Source organism: Benincasa hispida, chromosome 6 (genome assembly GCF_009727055.1).
Source record: "Benincasa hispida cultivar B227 chromosome 6, ASM972705v1, whole genome shotgun sequence".
NCBI classification, from domain to species: Eukaryota; Viridiplantae; Streptophyta; class Magnoliopsida; order Cucurbitales; family Cucurbitaceae; genus Benincasa; species Benincasa hispida.
Genome location: NC_052354.1, coordinates 1532195 through 1553473, shown reverse-complemented (window position 1 = coordinate 1553473; position 21279 = coordinate 1532195). Strand labels below are relative to the sequence as shown.

The 21279-nt window shown below is 34.6% G+C and overlaps 1 protein-coding gene across 3 annotated transcripts; it reads right to left on the bottom strand.

The window, feature by feature from the left end:
- Window positions 1-470: 470 nt before the first annotated feature.
- On the bottom strand, window positions 471-15298 carry LOC120079961. 3 transcript variants are annotated; one of them, XM_039034442.1, is made up of 9 exons: window positions 15086-15298; window positions 13379-14082; window positions 13118-13199; window positions 12460-12535; window positions 6605-6691; window positions 5663-5796; window positions 3215-3461; window positions 1914-1977; window positions 471-1649 (listed from the first exon to the last, which is right to left on the bottom strand). In XM_039034442.1, the coding sequence occupies exons 2-9, from the start codon at window positions 13983-13985 to the stop codon at window positions 1108-1110; spliced, it is 1839 nt and encodes a 612-aa protein (XP_038890370.1). In that variant the 5' UTR covers window positions 13986-14082; window positions 15086-15298; the 3' UTR covers window positions 471-1107. The 3 variants fall into 3 exon arrangements, with proteins under 3 accessions (XP_038890370.1, XP_038890371.1, XP_038890372.1); XM_039034443.1 differs by having other exon boundaries at window positions 13379-14047; XM_039034444.1 differs by having other exon boundaries at window positions 13379-14009.
- Between the last annotated feature and the right edge of the window lie 5981 nt (window positions 15299-21279).

Sequence of the window (21279 nt, the reverse complement as noted above, 5' to 3'; positions counted from 1 at the left end):
GAATATACTCTCCTAAATCAATTTTTAGTACAAATTTGGAGGTGAGATTTAAACCACGAACCTCTTAGTCCTCAATACATGCCAATTGAGCACTATTGTTGGCTATCACTAAATTAATTTATGAATTTGTTTTATATTGAAATTTTTATATAATAATAATTATTTTGTACTATCATGTAATATATACTATGTTATATAATACATGTTCTAATTTTATATAAGTAATTGAGTTTATACATAAAATACTATATTTATTATTGATTTTATTCTTTTTAATATAATTATATATTTTAAATTTCAATTTCAAAATCTGGGTACACAAGGAAAACATAAAAATGATGTTTTCAAAATTTTGTTTGATCACAGAATCTGAAAACAATTTTTAAAACATAATCTAAAATGCTTGCACCGAACTCATTGGATCTGAAAATAAAACGTAATGTAGATTGCTTACTAAATGCATTCTTACATTTCTTAAAATAGGAAGAGTTAATACTGAAACCAAAACAATTATACTCTTGTCCTGATGATCGACTTTTCTCCCATTTGTGCCTCGCTGATGATGAGTTGCTTCATCAAGAACCCCTGACAGGATAATTGAAGATCCACCTGAAAACAACAAAATAAGATAAATGATACTACAAATTATTCTTTTGATTATACAAAAATCCACTCTTTTTTTTCCCAATGAAATAAACAATCCTAGTGTTTTCCTTGACCTAAAATCATATTAGTCATACAAACAACATTTTCTTCTGATCTGACGTATTGTTCAGCCAGTCAATCAAATTCCTTAATAATGATTGAGCGACCTTGCTTCTTCGACTCGAACTCAAGAATCACTCTAAAATATTCACTGATCTCTTAGCTCTACTGCTGAAAAACTTCTAAAGTGAATAACTCATAATATACAACAGAAGGTGCAAATTCATCAACTAATAATTCAGATACACCAAACTATGATTCTTTTATACAGAGGCTTCTATCTCTCGTCCGTCATCTGCAAAGTTAATAATATTCTTCACCAGCTTTGAAATAAATATTATTTCACAGCCTCAACTCATTCAGAATGTTTTTGTTTCTACAAAGGCTGTTAATCTCCAAATATTAGCGTCTTCTTGGTGGTGAAAACAGGGAAGAACTGTAAGAAGAGCCATATCTTGAGTAATCATCATCAAGCAGTGGGCTTCTTCTACCTCTATCTGAATGGGGCCTCCCCAAATTAGGGCTCCTTGATGTTGAAAAATTACCTCTTGGAGTTTGAGAGTCATAACTAAAATCATGACTACCATATCTTGGAGTGAATGTGGGAGGACTTTTTACCGAGTCAACACCGGGTGGTCTGTCGTCTCTGTAATCCCGGGACCATCGTTGTTGATGGTGATCATTTCCTCTTGCATCATATTCTGTGTAATGGTTCAAGCGCTGGTTCGACCGATTTCGAGGGAGACCTGGACTCGAAGGTTCGGGGGCCCAGAGTCTTTCATCTGCATTTTCTGGGATGGGAGCATTTATGCCAGGGAATCCGACACTCATTTTCTTTCTTGGTTTACGGTACTCTGCCTCAGTAATTTCCCCATCTTCTTGTTCATCGGTCTTCTCATCAGCATATATAGTAATCCCTGATGGCTGATCCTCATCTTCCGGATCTGAAAGATAAATACGTTTTTTTACTGCTATTAAATAGTGAACAGAACACTACAGAATAGATATCTTAGATAATAATAGATTTCTCTCTTCTTTTTTTGTTTTTTTATAATGGTTAAAGTAATAATTTTTCTAGCAGGCAATTCTTTTTACCATAAAAAATTTGAACTAGATTCAGGACATGTACGGAAGTGATTTTGAAACAATTAAAATGGCTATATTAGTGAAGAGAAAGCACACAAATAACAATAACGTAATGTAATTACCTAAATATCCCGGTGGGTATCCCAACTCTCGCATTCTGTTAAGCCAAGGGGGCGGATCAAGCTCCTGAATGGTGAAAAGAATATCAAAACTTTAGCCACATACGAATTCTCGTGAAGTTTGTAAGTAAATCAAAATTTGCTATTTGTAAAATAATGACTGAATTATGCATTTGATTTTCAAAACATAGGCCAATCTTCATTAATTCTAAACTTTTATTTGAATCTATTTAAATCCAAAATAATGACTGAATTATGCATTTGATTTTCAAAACATAGGCCAATCTTCATTAATTCTAAACTTTTATTTGAATCTATTTAAATCCAAAATGACTGTTTATTTGTGGCAGATGACAGTCAAGAGCCAAACAGACCAAGAGATAAATTAATTCCCCAAATTTGGAATTCATAATTTTCCATAATCAGTAGGAAACTCCTAATATCCAAAAGGACAAACCATCAGCAAGACAAAAGAGAATAGAAACTCAGAAAGGTGTAAATCTACATCATTTGACGACTTTCAAATTATATTAAATTGCCAGTTCAGAACTTCAAATGGCTATGCACGTTTTGCCCTTCTTCTATAGGAGTATTCTGTTACACTAACAACAAATTTCTACGAAAACCATGAGCTGAGAAAAACGCAAGCTGTTACTTTCATAGAGAAAAGTCCAACAACGGATTCCATTGAGTGAATAATTGCTTATCAATAATATTCGATTTATAATCTATCGATGTGATGTGATAGGGCCCATTTGTTTTTCTTTGTGATGATAAATGACCAAGCCCACAAAAAAGGGAGACTCCCTCTCCGAGAAGAGACTCCAACGGTACAAAATCATGTCTAGAAGATAATTACAAAAAGCCTTCGAATTGAAGCCCAGTGAGAGGCATGAAAACGAACAAGAGACTATATTTCTCTAGCATCCCTCTCAATCCCCCTAAACACCCTGCTATTCCTCTCACCCCACAGCACCCAAATAATAGCACAAACACTAGCACGCCAAAGAAAACGGCCCCTCTCTCCAAACAGCGGATTGAGGATCTCCTCGATCATATCTCTAACATCTTTGTGACGAGCACATATCATGTCAAACGCGTTTGGAAAAAGAATCCCAAACAAGGCTCGCAAAATGCAAGCTGTCCTCAATATGCTCTTGGGAGACAAAATATGCAAACAAATGCAACCAAATTGAAGTCCAAGTTACTAATTGTGATGCTGCGTTCAGTTTTAAATTTCTATTTGCTTTATTATTTGCAAGCCATGAATGAAATCATTCTCAAGAACAAGATAGCTATAATACCTTGAGACCTAACAGTTGCCGTGTTTCAGGATCAAGAGCTCCTGGCCTCAAATCATCATATTTCCCTCCACGAGAATTCTGATAATATCGAGTTGAATTGCGGGAGCCAGAACTATGCTGTTTTTTATACTTGTTGCGAGCATTATTAACAGCAGCATTATCTCGAGGCTTTCGACAATCCTTTAAGGAATGATTATAAGAACCACAATTGAAACAACGGCTAGCATCATCAATTATCTTCTGGCCTCTAGAAAATTTTAAAAGAAAATTATAAAAAAAACTTGTTCAAATTGTTGTAGTAACAAAGCAGGCACTAATGGAAAGGCACATAAACTAGCAAAACCAAGTATATGCCTGTATTCCTTCCCAAAAAAAAAAAAGTATATGCCTGTATTAATATTTACGTTCTTTGCCAAACTAAAAAGATAAGAGCTATTATGAAGATTCCTTTCATTTCCATTGCAATGAAAAACAAGGAAATCAAGGACTGGATTTCATTTTTAATATAAAGATGCCTCTTTCTCTTTGCTTGGCCCCTGCTGTTAACTTGAATCATCAATTGAAATTAAAAGTGTAAATTAGTCTCTGAGTCACTAAAAAAGATAACAAGTATTTTAATCAGCCATAAATTCGCTGCAAGACTAATGCAAGTGTTCCTTGTGTGGCATTTGGGAGGATTTTCTAATCCGTCAAACTTCATATGGTGGATCCCGATTACCTGATTACCAGGCAACAGCAGAAAATGAAGAGAAATACTAAATGACATCCACTAATTGCACTCTAAGCAACATATTTATGAATATTGCTCTTAAATAGAACCATCAGTACAAGGCATTTTATAATTAGGCATAAAGAAATCAATATTTGATGGATCTCTACCAATGGGTTGCCTAGATAGGAGACCTTCATCAGTATGTGGATCAAAGGATTTGAAGCTCCAAGTGTCTGGGAGATTTATTCAACCCTTTTCACACTGACACTTGGCTACTGCGCTACTCCAACCAGCATTCCAAGAAAGTTATATAAGAGAAAAGTCCCTAAAAATGAGTTTCTTCTTTTGATCCTTGGGTTTGGGGTTTGGGATCGTCAACACTAACGAGAGGATCAAAATGAAGTATCAAAAAGGTGCCACATTAGCGAAAGACAGCAAACCAAGAGGAACCAAGCCACTACCAATACAAAAAAAGCCATTGTACACTTGCCACTTGTATCTTTCACTTGCTTAATGAAAAGTATGGTTCTCCAAAATAAAAAATTAAACTATTTTTAGAAAGAAAAAAGTTACCTAAAGAGAAAAATGTGAGACAATCGGCCCTTATTAAACACTACAGGGAAGAGGCAAGAAGAGAGGATGGGAGGCGAACAGTGAGGAAAGACCTAAAGAGAGAATCCATTCCCTTCTTTGAATGGTTGGGAACCATCCTATTAATGGGAAAAATAAAAGACTTAGCGAACTATGGGGCAGTTTCTTAATTACTTTTCAGCTTACTGTTTTGTAATAATTCACTTTCAACTAATTGCTTAGTGCACTGCCAATAGCATCTCATACTTGTAGTGAAGAACTCGGGAACTTTGAAATTGGATAAAGATTTACTTTTGAGTTTTCTAGGAATTTTATGTAAGGTTGCACCAATTGAACAGTGTTTTTTCTTAGGCCGCCAATGGCTCAAAAATTGCTGCCACCAATAGAGGCTGAGATAACAATGTTAATACAGATTGCAAGAGCTTCCTGATGTTGAGTTTGATATTCAACCACACACAAGTTGCAAGAGACTACGTAATAACAAACATAACCTTTTTGTAACTTGTAAAAAAGAAAGAAGAACTTAATTGAACCACGATTACTCTCAAAGGCAACTCTGCCGAACTATCTGAACAAATTAAAACTACAAGATAAACAGACCCTTTGGTGGAATTCAACATATATTGGAAGAAAGAGACTTTTTTTTTTTTTAACGGAAACAAATTTCATTGATATAAAGAAAAGAGACTAATGCTCAAAACCCATTGTAATGGGAGTAGACCATATATCTTTTAAAGATTGTGAGGTCTCCATCTTTCCAATACAAGATCTTCAACATGTCCCCTCAAGATAGCCTTTTTGGGTACACCATTCTTGGGTGGGATACTACTTCGTTTAATTTGGACAAATACTTGTTTAGGCTTCATGGGTTGTTACCACATTAGATAACTCGTAACATGAGATTCCATCTTAAACCAATTAGCGATGGGAAGAGTAGCCCATAGCCCATGTATCTTTTAAAGATTGTGAAGTCTCGTGTATCTTTTAAAGATTGTGAAGTCTCTGCATCTTTCTAATATGAAATCCTCTACGTTTAGCAAAAGTTCTACCACTATTTATCCTGAATTTACATGCAATAGTTCAAAACTAGGAAGGGTGACCCACTAAAATATTTCATCAGACTGTGGCAAACAAAGAGTACTTACCCTTCCACATTACTCGAATCACTGGCTGAAGTCAATCCCAAAGTGAATCCCCGATCATATAGTGGCACAGAATTATCATCTATAGGAACAAAATTCTGCTGCTGTTCACTTCTTTGGTTGTCAATCCAGAAAGTCTGCAGTTAAACAATAATTAAGAAGGAAACACAGAAAGTAGCTAAGAAAACAAGGGAGGAAAAAAAACTAATAAAGGATTCACAAATTCTTTAATGCAAAATACAATAATAGAAAGAACCATAAAGGGAAAATAGGTTTAGTTTTTGCCTCCAGCATCAGACTGAATAAAGGATAATAAGGTAAACAAAAAGAAAGTCTATCAACATGTTTTCATATTGTGAATCGAAACGTCCTCATGTTGTTAATTGCATTAGCTTTATGTGTAGTCAAGTCATACACCAATTGGTCCACAAAGTTTTCAGTTTCTTTGCTTCCACATACTGCTCACATGTTAACTAAGAGCAAACCAACTGGCATAGTTTGCCAAATATACACCTGCTTTTAATTGCTACCAGTAATCCAAATTTTCTAACACGATGGTCTGTGGTCATGCAAACACAAACCAAGTTTTGAATATTGAGCTCCAAGAAGAACTGCTATATTTTTTCCCACATGGGGTGGATAAAAAAAATGAAAAAGAGAAGGCCAAATTGTAACTTTTCCTCTTAACTTAAGATTTACCACAAAAGATAATAAGTAGAAAAAAATGAAAAAGAGAAGGCCAAATTGTAACTTTTCCTCTTAACTTAAGATTTACCAAAAAAGATACAAGTAGAAGCTAAGTAAAAGAACAGGAAACAATGATCCAAGGCCAATGACAACTGCTGCTAACTAAACCCAAAAATAGAAAAGCCACTCAAATTGAGATAAACATAGGTCAACAATTTCAAATATATACATTTATGGACAAAAAGACAGGAAAGTCACCACTGCTGAAGTCTTCTTTGTGCCGACACAGAGAGCAGGGAAGAAGGTCTCTTCTCCAGATTCTAGGTTTTCAGAGTCTTTATCATCCTGAACAGAGAAACAGGCAAGTTCAATTAGCTACTTCACCTCCACCCCGCTCCCCTCCCCCAACACACAGAGAAGGACAGAAAAAGTACTCATCCAATGAACAAAAGGAGAACACATTTTTTACCCACTGCAAGGGCTTTATACGGAATTTTCAAGAAATGTTAAAAAGAAAAAAGGTACGAAATTTTCAAGAAACGTTAAAAAGAAAAAAAAAGTACCAAACTTTCAAGAAATGTTAAAAAGAAAAAGGGATTTGAGAAGGGAACACTACACACTAGAAAATAAGGTCCAGTAATACAAACGATTACCATTGTAAAATCTAATTCACCCCTGATGTTTAAGTTAATTGTCCAAACAGCATACATGGTCTTCACACATCACACTCAATCAGGAGTTCGTTGTCCACAATAAACACTCTAATAGTATCACTTCCGTTCAAATTAACGTGATAGTTTATTTTACAAGCATCCAGGCAGTTGAGAAACCAGTCCTTCCTAGACTTAGCTACACCTTGGAATCCTTAGAAAAAACATATTATGCCAATCAGTATTACATGATCTCCATAAGAGTTTTGCTTCCATCGCTTGATCACTTGGATGAGGTCAGCCAAGCAAAGATAAAGTAGTTTACTAGAATTATGAATGCCCAGAGCCAGTGTTATCTCACTACCACGCCATTGATCTTATATGAACAGATGACAACCCCATACACAGTAATTATTGTTGAAACGTTTGTCATTATTAAACTTTATTTGTGGCATTTAGTGTGACTTTTGGGTTTTGTAACTTTTAGTTTTTTTGTAATCAATAGTGATTTTTAAGTTATAGGAGTTACGTGAGTTATGAGCATTTGATGACATTTTTAAGTTATAGGGGTTATGTGAGTTATGAGACTTTTGTAACCATTGGCATTCCTATGGTTATGTTTGTAAGCCTATATAAAGGCATCCTTAGTTCAATGGAAAATATATCTCTCATTTTTCATATTTGTCCACGTTTTTTCTAACATAGTGGTATCAGAGCTAGTAGAGAATATTGAGAGAAAAATGGCCAACAGTGGGATAGGTTCACTTTAACTACCAATGCTTACCAAGCTCAACTATGACAATTGGAGCATCAAGATAAAAGCGTTGCTAGGAGCACAAACACAAGACGTGTGGGAGATCGTGGAGAACGGTTTCCAAGAGGTAGAAGCTGGAGCCAATCAAGCGCAAAGAGATGGGTTAAAGGAGACAAGAAAGAAGGACAAGAAGGCCTTTTATATCTTGTATCAATCGGTGGACAAAGATACGTTTGAGACCATCGCCAATGCGAAGACGTCAAAGGCGGCATGGGACAAGCTCCAATCGACTCATAGAGGAGCCGATTGTGTGAAAAAGGTACGGTTGCAGACCTTACGTGGTGAGTTTGAATCGTTACAAATAAAGGAGACAGAGGTGATAGCGGAATATCGTACAAAAGTAATGGTTGTCGTCAACCAATTGAGACGGAATGGTGAAGAAATCACCGATGTTCGTGTCATGGAGAAGGTTCTACGAAGCCTAAATACAAAGTTCGAGATTATCGCCACGACGATCGAGGAGACACAGGATCTCGAGAACATGACAATTGAACAATTTATAGGCTCGTTACAAGCCTATGAGGAGAAAAAGAAAAGGAGGATGAAGCAAACAGAGACCGTTGAACAACTTCTCCAACTCAAAATCAAGGAAAAGAATAGTCGTGGACGTGGAAGAGGTCGTGGTGATCGAGGCCATGGTGAAAGAGGTGAAGCCAACACCAATGTTTCTCAAAACTCGTCTGAATCCTCGAGGAAGAGGAGGCCGAGGTCGTGGAAGACGTGGTGGAAGGTCCGGGAGAGAGAAATCTCAGGTAAAATGTTATAATTGTAACAAATATGGACATTATGCGAATGAGTGTTACTCATCTCAAACAGAGTCGATCGATCGAAAGTATCAGGACCGATCAACCGCTAGCACATCAAAAGCCCATCAAGGGCAATCCAATTATGCAGAGGAGAATGGAACCTTATTTATGGTTTCAAAGGGAGAAAAAGAGAGTCAAGATAGTATGTGGTATCTTGACACAGGAGCCTCGAATCACATGTGTGGAAAACGCGAGATGTTTATAGAGTTGAACGAGATGGAGAAAGGTAATATTGCCTTTGGAGACAATTCTTTGGCCGCCATCAAAGGAATAGGTAAAATTCTCATTCGGTTAAAAAATGGAGAAAATCAATATATCACAAATGTTTATTACATTCCCAATGTAAAAAACAATATATTGAGTGTAGGACAATTGTTAGAGAAAGGTTTTGAAGTTCAAATGAAAAACAATTGTTTGTATTTGAGAGATAATCATGAGAGACTTATTGCGAAAGTCTCCATGACCAAAAACTGAATGTTTCCTTTGAATATATGTAATGATGTTCCAAAATGCTTGAAAACGTGTTATGAAGATCTCTCTTGGCTATGGCATCTACGGTTCGGGTACCTCAATTTTGGAAGTCTAGAAGATTTGTCGAAGAAGAAGATGGTGTGAGGTTTACCACACATTCACAAGCCAAACCAAGTGTGTGAAGGGTGTTTGCTTGGCAAACATCATCGAAGTAGTTTTCCGAAGGAGTCTATGACAAGAGCAAAGAAGCCTTTAGAACTCATCCATGTCGATGTGTGTGGAAAGATCAAACCAGAGTCTCATGGTAAAAGTAAATATTTCTTTCTCTTTATTGATGATTTTTCTAGAAAAAAATGGGTGTACTTTTTGAAGGAAAAATCAGAAGTATTTGAAATCTTCAAGAGATTTAAGGCACGTGTGGAGAATGAAAGCAAGCTTACAATCAAGGCCATGAGAACCGATCGAGGTGGTGAATTCACATCAAATGAGTTCAAACAATTTGGACACCGCAACAAAATGGCGTGGTGGAGAGGAAGAATCGGACAATCTTGAACATGGCAAGAAGCATGATAAAGACAAAGAAGATGCCGAGGGAATTTTGGGCGGAGGCCGTAGCTTGTGCGGTTTATTTGACAAATCGAGCACCAACCAAAAGTGTGCTTGACAAGATGCCTCAAGAAGCATGGAACGGAAGAAAGCCCGGGATTGGTCACTTCAAGGTGTTTGGGAGTGTTGCATATGCTCATGTGTTGGAAGAAAAAAAGGACCAAGCTCGATGATCGAAGCGAGAAACTCATTTTCATCGGTTATGATGCAAGTTCAAAGGGTTATCGTCTTTACAATCCTTTGAATGGGAAGGTAATTATTAGTCGTGATGTTGTTTTTGATGAGGAAGCCTCTTGGGATTGGAATATACAAAAGGAGGAGTATGATTTCCTTCCATATTTTGAAGAAGACGATGAAAATGAGCCGACCAAGGATGAAATGGGTGAAGGTTTGTCCATTTCAGTGCCACCTCATTCGACCGATTGATCATCATCGGAAGGTTCATCCAGCGATTCGGAGAACGAAATTGGCCCAAGAGGAACTTGAAGTCTACGGGAACTTAATGAGGTAAATGAAATTAAAAACATTAATTCTCTATTGTCTTTTTGGTGATAGTGAGCCTATTAGTTTCCAAGAAGCCATTGCAAGCAAAGAAATGGAAAGAGCAAGGATAAGAAATTCGAGCGATAAAGAAAAATGACACATGGGACTTGACCAAGCTTCCAAAAGGGCACAAACCGATCAGAGTGAAGTGGGTATACAAGACAAAGAGAAAAGTCCAATGGCGATGTTGAGAGGCACAAGGCGAGACTAGGTGTGAAAGGGTATAGCCAACGACATGACATCGACTATGCATGAGGTATTTGCCCCTGTTGTTGAAACTATCGTTTGATTATTGCTTTGGCAGCCCATAATCATTGGAAGATACATCAAATGGATGTCAAATCGGCATTCTTGAACGGAATTCTTGAGGAAGAGGTCTATGTGGAACAAAACCATTGGTTATGAAGTCAAGGCGTGAAGAAGATAAAGTGCTGTCGATTGAAGAAGGTACTTTATGGTTTAAAGCAAGCACCAAGAGCATGGAATTCGAAAATTGACAAGTACTTTCAAGAGAAGAAGTATATGAAGTGTCGTTATGAGCATGCCCTCTACATCAAAATGCAAGGTGAAAGCATACTAATCATTTGTTTATATGTTGATGATTTAGTATTTACTGGAAACAATCCTAGCATGTTTGATGAGTTCAAAAGAGAGATGACAAAGAAGTTTGAAATGACGAACATTGGTCTCACGAGTTACTATATTGGGATCGAGGTCAAACAAGGTGAAGATGGGATTTTTATATCCCAAGAGGGCTAGGCTAAAGAAGTGCTCAAGAAGTTCAATATGAATGATGCTAATCCAGTTGGAACACCGATGGAATGTGGAGTCAAAATCACCTAGAAAGATGGAGGAGAGAAGGTAAATTCTACATATTTCAAAAGCTTGGTTGAAAGTTTGAGATACTTGACATGTACAAGACCAGATATTCTTTATTTGGTTGGAATTATTAGTCGATTTATGGAGGAACCGACAACAACACATTGCAAAATGGCAAAAAGGATACTTCGCTACATCAAAGGGACGATTGGGTATGGTCTTTCCTATGTCTCTTCTAGCAATTTTGATATTGTTGGTTATTGTGATAGTGATTGGAGTAGTGATTTGGATGATCGAAAGAGCACTACGGGGTTTGTGTTTTTTATTGGTGAAACGGCGTCCACATGGATGTCAAAAAAGCAACCCATAGTCACATTATCAACATGCGAGGCAGAGTACGTCGCAGCAACTTCATGTGTATGTCATGCAATTTGGCTAAGAAACTTAGTGAAGGAGCTGAAGTTTCAAATGGAAGGTCCAATGGAGATTTTTATTGACAACAAATCGGTCATTGCCTTAGCCAAAAATCCGGTATTTCATGGGAGGAGCAAGCACATTAATACCCGATTTCACTATATTCGGGATTGCATTACGAAGAAAGAAGTGGAACTCAAATATATCAAGTCACAAGACCAAGCGGTGGACATTTTCACAAAGCCCCTCAAGTTGAGACTTTTATCAAAATGAGGAGTTTACTTGGTGTAACAAATCAAGTTTAAGAGGGGGTGTTGAAACGTTTGTCATTATTAAACTTTATTTGTGGCATTTAGTGTGACTTTTGGGTTTTGTAACTTTTAGTTTTTTGTAACCAATAGTGATTTTTAAGTTATAGGAGTCATGTGAGTTATGAGACTTTTGTAACCATTGGCATTCTTATGGTTATGTTTGTAAGCCTATATAAAGGCATCCTTAGTTGAATGGAAAATATATCTCTCATTTTTCATATTTGTCCTCCACGTTTTTTTCTAACAATTATAAGGCACACCACAGAGGAATTTCATTATTCTATAAGAATAGTTAGAGGATAACCACCTCATCAACCTACAGGCTACAACTTAGCCCTTTGAACACTGGCCAATCATTGGTGGCTTGCTTGCTTCTTCATTCGAAGTTAAAGATAATAAAATAACCTCATTTTGTGAAACTTGAGGCAAGAACAAAACATTGTCCAAAAAATAACTAAAGATAGCGAACCTTAAATTTAGAAAATATCATTTGTGAAGAAAAACATTAACAGCAGAACACTCGCGTACAGATGGGTACACCTCAATTTAACAATTCAACAAAATCAGATAAAAAAAAAAGTCAATTCTAAATTCCACAAGAGTGTACAAAGCAACGTCTTGAACAATAAAACAGAGAATATAGCTGCAAAACCAAGCAGCACTAATGAATGAGGCTTACATGTGATAGAGAACCACGTTGAGCATGCCATTCAGACCACTGCTTTAATAATTCATCAAGCTTTTGTTTACTATCTCTGAAAATAAGAAACTGAATCTAGTTAGGAACTTACAAAATCTGATATTGAACATAGTTCTTTATAAGTTGTTCAACCAACATTAAATTTGAATTTTTTTAATAATAAAAAAAGTTCAAACGTATAAGTTGTTCAACCAACATTTTGAATTTTTTTAAATAAGAGAATCAGCTTCCAATAGGATAATTAAATTTAAAAATTAAAAGAAAAAACGTGGTATAACAATTGCATATTTTGAAGGAAAGGAAGAAACCATCGTACGGGGATGCCAAATAAGAGAAAACGCAGTATTACAGTTAACAATTTTAAATTTATATGGGCTTCAATGACAAATCAATTTCAGAAAATTGTTTCGTATCACTAATGATTGTCATATGGTTGTATCAAATTCAAATGATGATAGTTTTCTATCCAGTACCACTGGTGGCACTCTAATCCCTTAAAAACCCTAATGTAATCAATATCACTAAGTTCTACACATTTTGGCAACGATACATGTTTCTCAATTATAACAAGCAATTATTTTTTTATTAAATTGAAGAAATAGGCTAGTTTTTGCAGAAACAGTTGCACAATGCCAACCTTGTTAAAGAAGTATACACGATGTGCACTGAAGGTTGTTGCTCATCCATGGCCATCCTTGGTCTTTTAACACCTGATATTGCTGGATACATAGAAAAATAATTTGTAGTATCACAATTAGAACCTTGTAAATTGTAGAAAAAGAAAACTTAACACAATTAAAATGGGATATGCCTTTAAAAAAAGGTTTAAGAGCCCATTTATTAGTTTTTGAAAGTAAATCATAAAAGGAGAAAGAATCAGGGGGGGAAGTCCAACTACCATCACTCTTGTGAATCTTACTGGGGCCTCCATGTTGATGGGATGAGGCCAAACCATTCTCAATGGGAACTCCAGAGTTTAATCTGTTGAACTCAATTGAAACTCCATTCGTTACAGTCAATTGACAACCAGTTTTCAAGAAGGATGAATTATCAACCAAATCCTTCTGAAAATTTCTGCTTTCAACATGACAAACATCTTCATATCTCGTATGAAGCTCATTCTGCTGCAAGGGCTCACTGCTTGGTAGTATATTCTCATCTGCAGAGTTGACTGGCAGGTACTCAGCTTCACTCAGTATTTTATTATTCTCACTTCTACTTCTAGTCTTATTAAAATCTGGGAGGTTATTCAAATCTTCAATTTCCATATCTGAATCAGAACGTTGTGTTTCATCAATAAGGTCAGATTGAGGTATGGAATGCATATCTTCCGACGGTACATCATCTGCAAGCTCAACCTTCTCCGTGCTTGCATCATCGTCCTTGCACTTCAAAACACTTGATTGAGAATCTCTTGTTTCATGAAAACTAAGAGACTCATTACTTTCAGTTTCATTTCCAGAATCACCAGAAGCTGGCAATGCAATGAAATCCTCGGTCCCCATCAAGTGGAGATAAAATGGACAATTCTGTAGCAAAAAGTCCACTCAGCAACTGTAAATTTGATCTGCAGGAATAAACAGCATACCAGGTAGAAATCACCTATCAATGAAAAGTGGCAATGGCACATGTTAATGCCATAACAACACTAAGAACACTTCAAGTAAAAGTAGACCGGGAACTTAACTAATTACATACAAATTAATTATACAGGTCAATAAAACTATAAAGAATCCAAAAAGTAATTCATAATGTATCTATGACTTATGACACTTTCAGAATCCAAAACTTTCAAATTAACCTCACGCCTTAAATATAGAAACAACTGAGCACATCAAATACCTAGTTTCAAACTCCCCAAGAACCCCAACTTAGGATATTAACCATCAACAGGTGTCTTCATTACATAACATTGTAGGGTTAGAAACTGGCGTCTAAAAATTCTGAATATGATATGAATAAAACTACATATCTAAGTCATGCTAAAACCAAAAACAGTATCATCAGGTCGAAGTTGATTCTTCTTTTGGTCCAACAAATGGGGGGTGGCGATTTGAACTTCTTCTTTAATTCCCTGCAGTAGCACTTTTTCCCAAATTTCTCGATCACAAATTATTACTCAAGCTCCAAAGTATGGTATCAACAACATCAAAGCCTTAAAACAAATGGTACACTTGGATGTAGATGATGATAATGGAAGCCGAAAACTTGGCAGCAAACATTCGAACTTCCAGAAATAACAATGCACAAACGTCTGTTTACAACATAGTATTTAAATGGGTGTGAAAAAACTCAAGCATCCCATTTGAGGCAAACCCAGTTACTAAAGTTACCAAGAAATCGTTTTAAAGCACCAACCAACTCTTCAAATTCTAAGATTTCGAAAGATTAAAAAAAAGAAAACAAAGATTAATCAAACTTTGCATTGAGAAAAGCAAATTCAGACTCAATTGTCAAATGGGGCATTGAAAATACGCTTGAAAATTTCCTAATTCGAATACATTCTAGTTTAGTTAAGCGTAGACTGTAATCAACCAAATAAGGAATGAGAAGAAGCTTATAGTATGAGGGAAAAAAGAGAAATTTAGGGTTGTGAAGAAGGTACCGTCAGTAAAATTGGGAGCCTGAATTGGAAAAAAGGGGAAGCGGAAGAAGGGAAAGTCCGAGTGAAGGAGAGATCTGTCGGAGCCGGAATTGGGAAAAGATCAGACAGAGCAATGACGAGGAGCGAGTGAGGTCAAATGATGATCTGGGCGGCGTAGTAGATGGATGAGTGCTTGCCGTACGATTCAGATTCTTCATTCTTCTTCTTCTTTTCTTTCTTTCTTTATTTTATTTCCTTTTTTAAAAAAAAACATAATCTTTTTAGGATTGAAACATAATTTTGGTTAATGTTCTTTGAGATTTGTTTAAGGTCACCTCTATTTGGAATGAAAAATTATATAATTTGGATTGATTCTAATTAGACCACCAATCGAAATGGGTCTTAATTATAAACAGTGTGATTGTGATTATTGGGGTTTAACTCAATGTAATTTTTCAAAAGCAATATGATTGTGAATGAGTCTGTTTATTTCAAATGTGGAACAAAAGATGACAAAACTACCCTCATCATTCCATTCCTGATTGACAACATTGAATAGGGTCATTCACTCCATTTCAAACAGTTTGTCAATCGTTTTAACCCACTATTTTTTACTTCCTCACGATTCATCTTCCGATTTCCATTTTCCAGATTTCATCGATCATTTGTTAGCTCGTCCTCATGCAAGTGTAACATATTCTGCCTCTTACTTCGATTCTTTACTTAGTATCAATCGACAATCGTCTTCGATTAATTGCTCGTAATACATACAACTAGGGCTGTGAGGAATATATACATCTAAATTCTCAATGTTGTTTGAAACTGGAAATTGCATGTTTGGTGCCATTACTTTTCAAGTGGCGCGAAGTTGCCATTAATTTGACCACACTGTTTTATTTAGTAGTACATTCGTTCATTGGTAGTCATATTTGTTGGGAATGTCCTAAACTCGCAGTTCGTAAATATTGTTAACATATTCTATTTATTAATAAAAGTATTATTGAGTATTTTATTCAATAAGTTGTTGTTGTTGACATTGCATTCTTTTATAAAAATTCAATAAACAAATTCATGGCTATAATATGAATACTTTAATTTTATGTGACAACATAAAAGAGGATCAAGTTTTAGTATATAACCAAAATGGTCTATAAATATATGGATGAGATTGGGTAGGTGACACTATTGGATGCGACCCATTTTGTATACTAATACAAATGATGTGATAAAAAAATCATTCATGTGGAGACATCATCTTGTGCAATGAGTTTGCACAAGACCAAACCTCGAAATAGTCACCTTTCTTTATAAACTGACTATTTCAAATTCAATGACCTAGGGTAACTCGATTTTATCCTGAGCTAACTGTGAACTCATGTTTATTTGGGATTATCCTTTGATCTACATAGGTGAGAGTAGTCCAACAATCCTGCTCAACAGGTCTTCCATTTTGGGGATAAGACCGGATAGATAGCTGGGAATATAGCTTTGCAAGATGGACTTCACTCTTACTCGACTTAGGGTTAGCAGATAGGTTGTTCTCTTAAGCATTGATGCCTAGTCTTGAACAATGGGGCCTCACCCTCTCGTGATTGAGAGGGTCATGATTTATAAGTTTGACTATAAATCAATTGTTCAATGGAGGATCAGTGGGAGCTTAAGGAGCAAGATGTATTTATAAGGATAAAACGGTAATTTTGACCTAACTGTAAATACGAACGACCTGTGAATGATCGAATTATCGATTATAGTTAAAATAGACAAAAATATATCTACAGTGAGGAGAGTGCAACTATCGAGCTATAGTGGTATGTCTTGGTAGTTAACGAATAGTGATTAATTCGGTTTAAAGAGTTTAACCAATTAAATGCAAATCGTTGGAGCTGAATTGTAGGTCCATAAGGTCTCCCTATTAACTTGTAAATTGGATTAGTGAATTGAGTGAATTTGATGAGATTTGAAATTAGAATTTAGAATTTGAAATGTTCAAATTCAATTAGGGTTTCTGTTAATTGTATTTGATAAAATTGAAATGTTTGATTTTATCGAAATTAAATGAAATTGGAGAGTTCAAAATATTTAAATATTGATTTAAATATTAGATGAGGTGTAATATAATATTTAATATTTGATATTAAATTTAATTAATTAAAATTAGTTTAATTAATTATCCAATTTTATTCAATTTTTGAAATGGTTCAAAATTATAAATTTGATTAATTAAAATTTGAATTGATTGAAATTCAAAATTTAAAATTAAAACTGAATTTTATTTTTTTGAAAATCAAATTTTAATTAAATTAAATTAATCAAATTTTGAAGAATTAAAATTGAATTTAAAATTAAAAGTGGGAAAATCCAATATTGGATCTTCCCACTCAATTTTACACTTCATGCCACTTCAATTTCAGGCATGTTAAGTTTTATTGCATGTTTTTCATGTATAAATTGGAGTTTTGAACTTCAATTTAGACTTGATGTAATCTGATTAAACCCAGAAAATTCTGCAGAAATGATCCATATACAAACTCTCTTCTTTTTCATAAAAAACCAGCTCAATTCAGTGTTTTTACCACACAATCCAAGCAAGATATTAGTAAAGAAGATCTATGTGGTGGTCTATTGTAAGTTTGAAGCATCAATTCGTGGAATTTAGCTAAAATTGAAGAGTGTTCATCAAAGCTATTGTGTTAAAGAAACCCTCTTCTGAAATTGTTTTTCAAATACATGTTTTAAACTCAAATTAATTGTAATTAGAGTGCTTATTGATTCTGCTTTTTTCTACTGCTTGTTAGTTTATTGTTTTTCAAATACATGTTTTAAACTCAAATTAAGTGTAATTAGAGTGCTTATTGATTCTGTTTTTTTCTACTGCTTGTTAGTTTACTCTATCAATATCGACTCTATATGATTTTTTATATCTTCTGTTTATACTTATCAACGTAGAAATTGACTTCCTTATCATCTATCGGTATGGTTGTTTGCTTCACTAATGGTCATGTTGATTAGGTCATATAGCAGTAAGTCGATATGAAGAAGGATATATTGGTACATTGATAACGATTAATCGGTATCAATCAAACTTCAGTATAGTCGATATCGATAAATGCAGTAAAGTGAGTGAAGGTGTTGTTTGCTAACTGAATTTCCATGAAAATAAATTTTTTTAGATAGGCAACCTCATTATAGTAGGGTTCTTCTTCTTGTGGTGGGGCTGGGGGTTGGGGTTTGGATTTTCTTTTTTTTGGTTTGGTGAATGGCGAACCCCGACCCTATTAATTCTCTTTTCTATGATCATCTTCTCCATTGTATAAACTTTTTCTCTACAAATGAATGAATATTTCCGCTTTCATCGTTTGCTATTCGTTCTTTCTTTTGTTCATCAATATCTGGTTGTTGGGATTGTATGAGTATGAATGAACTGGTAAATCCATATGCACGAGACTTAATCAGACAACCACGTTATACAACAAACTTTTTCTATTGACGAAACATTGTAGCGGTAGATCGATAATCGTAGCATGAATGTGGTATCGACTTTACCATAGTAACAGGTAAATCGGTAAGACGAAGAAAGGGTGTTATAAAATGTTAAAGAAATCAAAATCAATACTGATAATTCCATCTGTAAACTGATATCTCTTTATTTTAAATGACAAATGATGGAAATTGAGACACAAATGTTCGTACCAAATATGTGGGTCCCACTACATATTTAAATGTAATTGGATTGAGGACCTTCCTAAGCTCAATCAGATTATAAGATTTCATTACGGATGGCAGATGAACCCCACTTTTAATTACGATTACGGATGGACGTGTAAACAAAAGCTAAAGTAATCCATAGGGCCCACGAACCAAATTGAGATTAATTTATACTCATTCCCCCGATGTAAACGTGACCTAAATTTAGTCTATCTAATTTCATATGTCTAATTATTATTTATTAGGATTTTCATAAACTGGAAACATATTTATATATAGAAGGGTTTGAATACTTCGATCTTGCAGCGGGAGTCATGAGATCGCACGCTTTGATTTCTAAAACAGTAGAAGGATTAGGCATAGGAGAATTATACCTTTGTAGAAACATAACCCAGTGAAATCAATTTTCCTCCAAAGGTCTTTGGAAAATTGGAGGACTTTTTCTGTGTCTTTTTAGAGTTTTAAAGAAAATAGTGAACTTATTTTCTATCATCCCTCTATAAGGTCCTATGTATAGAACTTAATTAGAGAAATCCTATGATAATTATAATTATCTATTTTAATATTTCATATTAAAATGATTTAGATAATTAGATTAATCCTAATCATAATGATAATTGTAATTTCTATTTTAATATATCATCCTAAGATGATTTAGATAATCAGGTTAATTCTAATGATAGTTATGATTATCCTCATATTAAAATGATTAATTATTTGAATAATAACTAAATACATTAATTCTTCCATATTATCTAGTTTTAATTTGAATCTTATTTTTGTATGAATAATATATCATAATACATTAATACTTATATCAATTTGATTCCTACCAGTTCATTGTGAACTAGTAATGGACCTTATGAACCCACCGATTATAAGTACAAATGATACAAGATTAATTAACTATAAGATACCCCATTCACATGTATCCACATGAACGATCTTGATTAAATTGTTTGTAACAAGGGATAACACATAAGGCCCTAATAAAGACCCCATGATACATTTATGTCCAACTTTTCCATTATTTACAAGAATGTCAAAGTAAATTTCTTAATTACACAAATATTAGGGCCCAATTACTTTTTTTCCTAACCTACCATCAATTATACGTATTTCAATTGCACGTGTTTCAAAAAAGAAAACTCAAAGGTCTATTGATTCATGCAGAATCTTTAATTAAATCAAAAAAAAATTTGGGCTGTTTTTAAATATAGAAAAAAAAACCAAAATATTTACAATATATAATAAAATTTTAAAACTATCAATGACAGATGCTGATAGACATTGATAGATATCAGTGTCTATCAGCATCTGTCATTGATAGTTTTAAAATTTTGCTATATCTTGTAAATATTTTCAACAGTTAATTTCCCAATTTTGTTTTCCAAATATTTCAATTAACCCAAAATCTTAGTTTTTCTCTACCTTTCTTCTCCATCTTCTCATATCTCACCTACGACCTTTGATGCTCCGATTTGTTGCAAAACGAAAACCCACAACATAAATCCTCACTAGTGACCACACTGGCGAGCGACGGACGATGCACGAGTGGCTGTGGCGAGTGACGGGTGACAACACCATCCTGCAAACGATTGGCAGACAAGTTGGATGGTGGTTTCTTCATGGAGGGAGACAGAGAGAGTTGACTTGGACAATATTGACATAACTCATTGACGACGAATGGTGACGCGACCATCCATTTCTTCGATGACGTTCGACCTAGCAAACAATGGTTTCTTCATGCAGACATTCGACCGCATGTTTCATCATTGACGGTGAATGGTGATGCGACTCAGATGATGGTGGACGTGCGACGGACAGTGGAACAACAGATGGGGATAAACGACGATGGCAAGGGCTTCACAAAGAAAAAAAGATTAAGATAGGGAGGGTTCTTACGCATGCAAACCAAGGAACACTTTTTCTCTTCTGTTTTTTTAACCATAAATATACAAATTTATTATTGTTTATTTGATATAAATGAGGTGTGAAAGATCGTTCTTTTTTATTTAAACTTCCTATTATATATATGTATGTATGTATGTGTTCTATGTTGAACATTGAGTCAATCAGTAATTTACATACTGTCTTTGTTTATTTGAAAATTAATTTGAAGTTATTAAATTAATTGTAAATTATGTTAAATTTTTATTTATTGAGATATCTGATTACTTAAATGGAATTTATGACATATGCTTTATGACATATGCTGTTATTTATGTTGAATGTTGAGTGATTTATATAATGTGGTATAATTGATAAAAAAACTTTGGTTAAACAATATATTCTTAATTTAGATATTGTACCGTCATATGAATACTATTATATCAAGTCGATACAACCATCTAAGTATATTTCAAATATATTTACGAATGGAGTAGTGCTAAACAAACATATGTTTTATAGTATATTCATTATATAATAAATCTTAATATATTCTATATATTGGTTAGTATATTTTCAAACATCTAATATAGTATTCTAAGGTATATTTAAAAATAGCC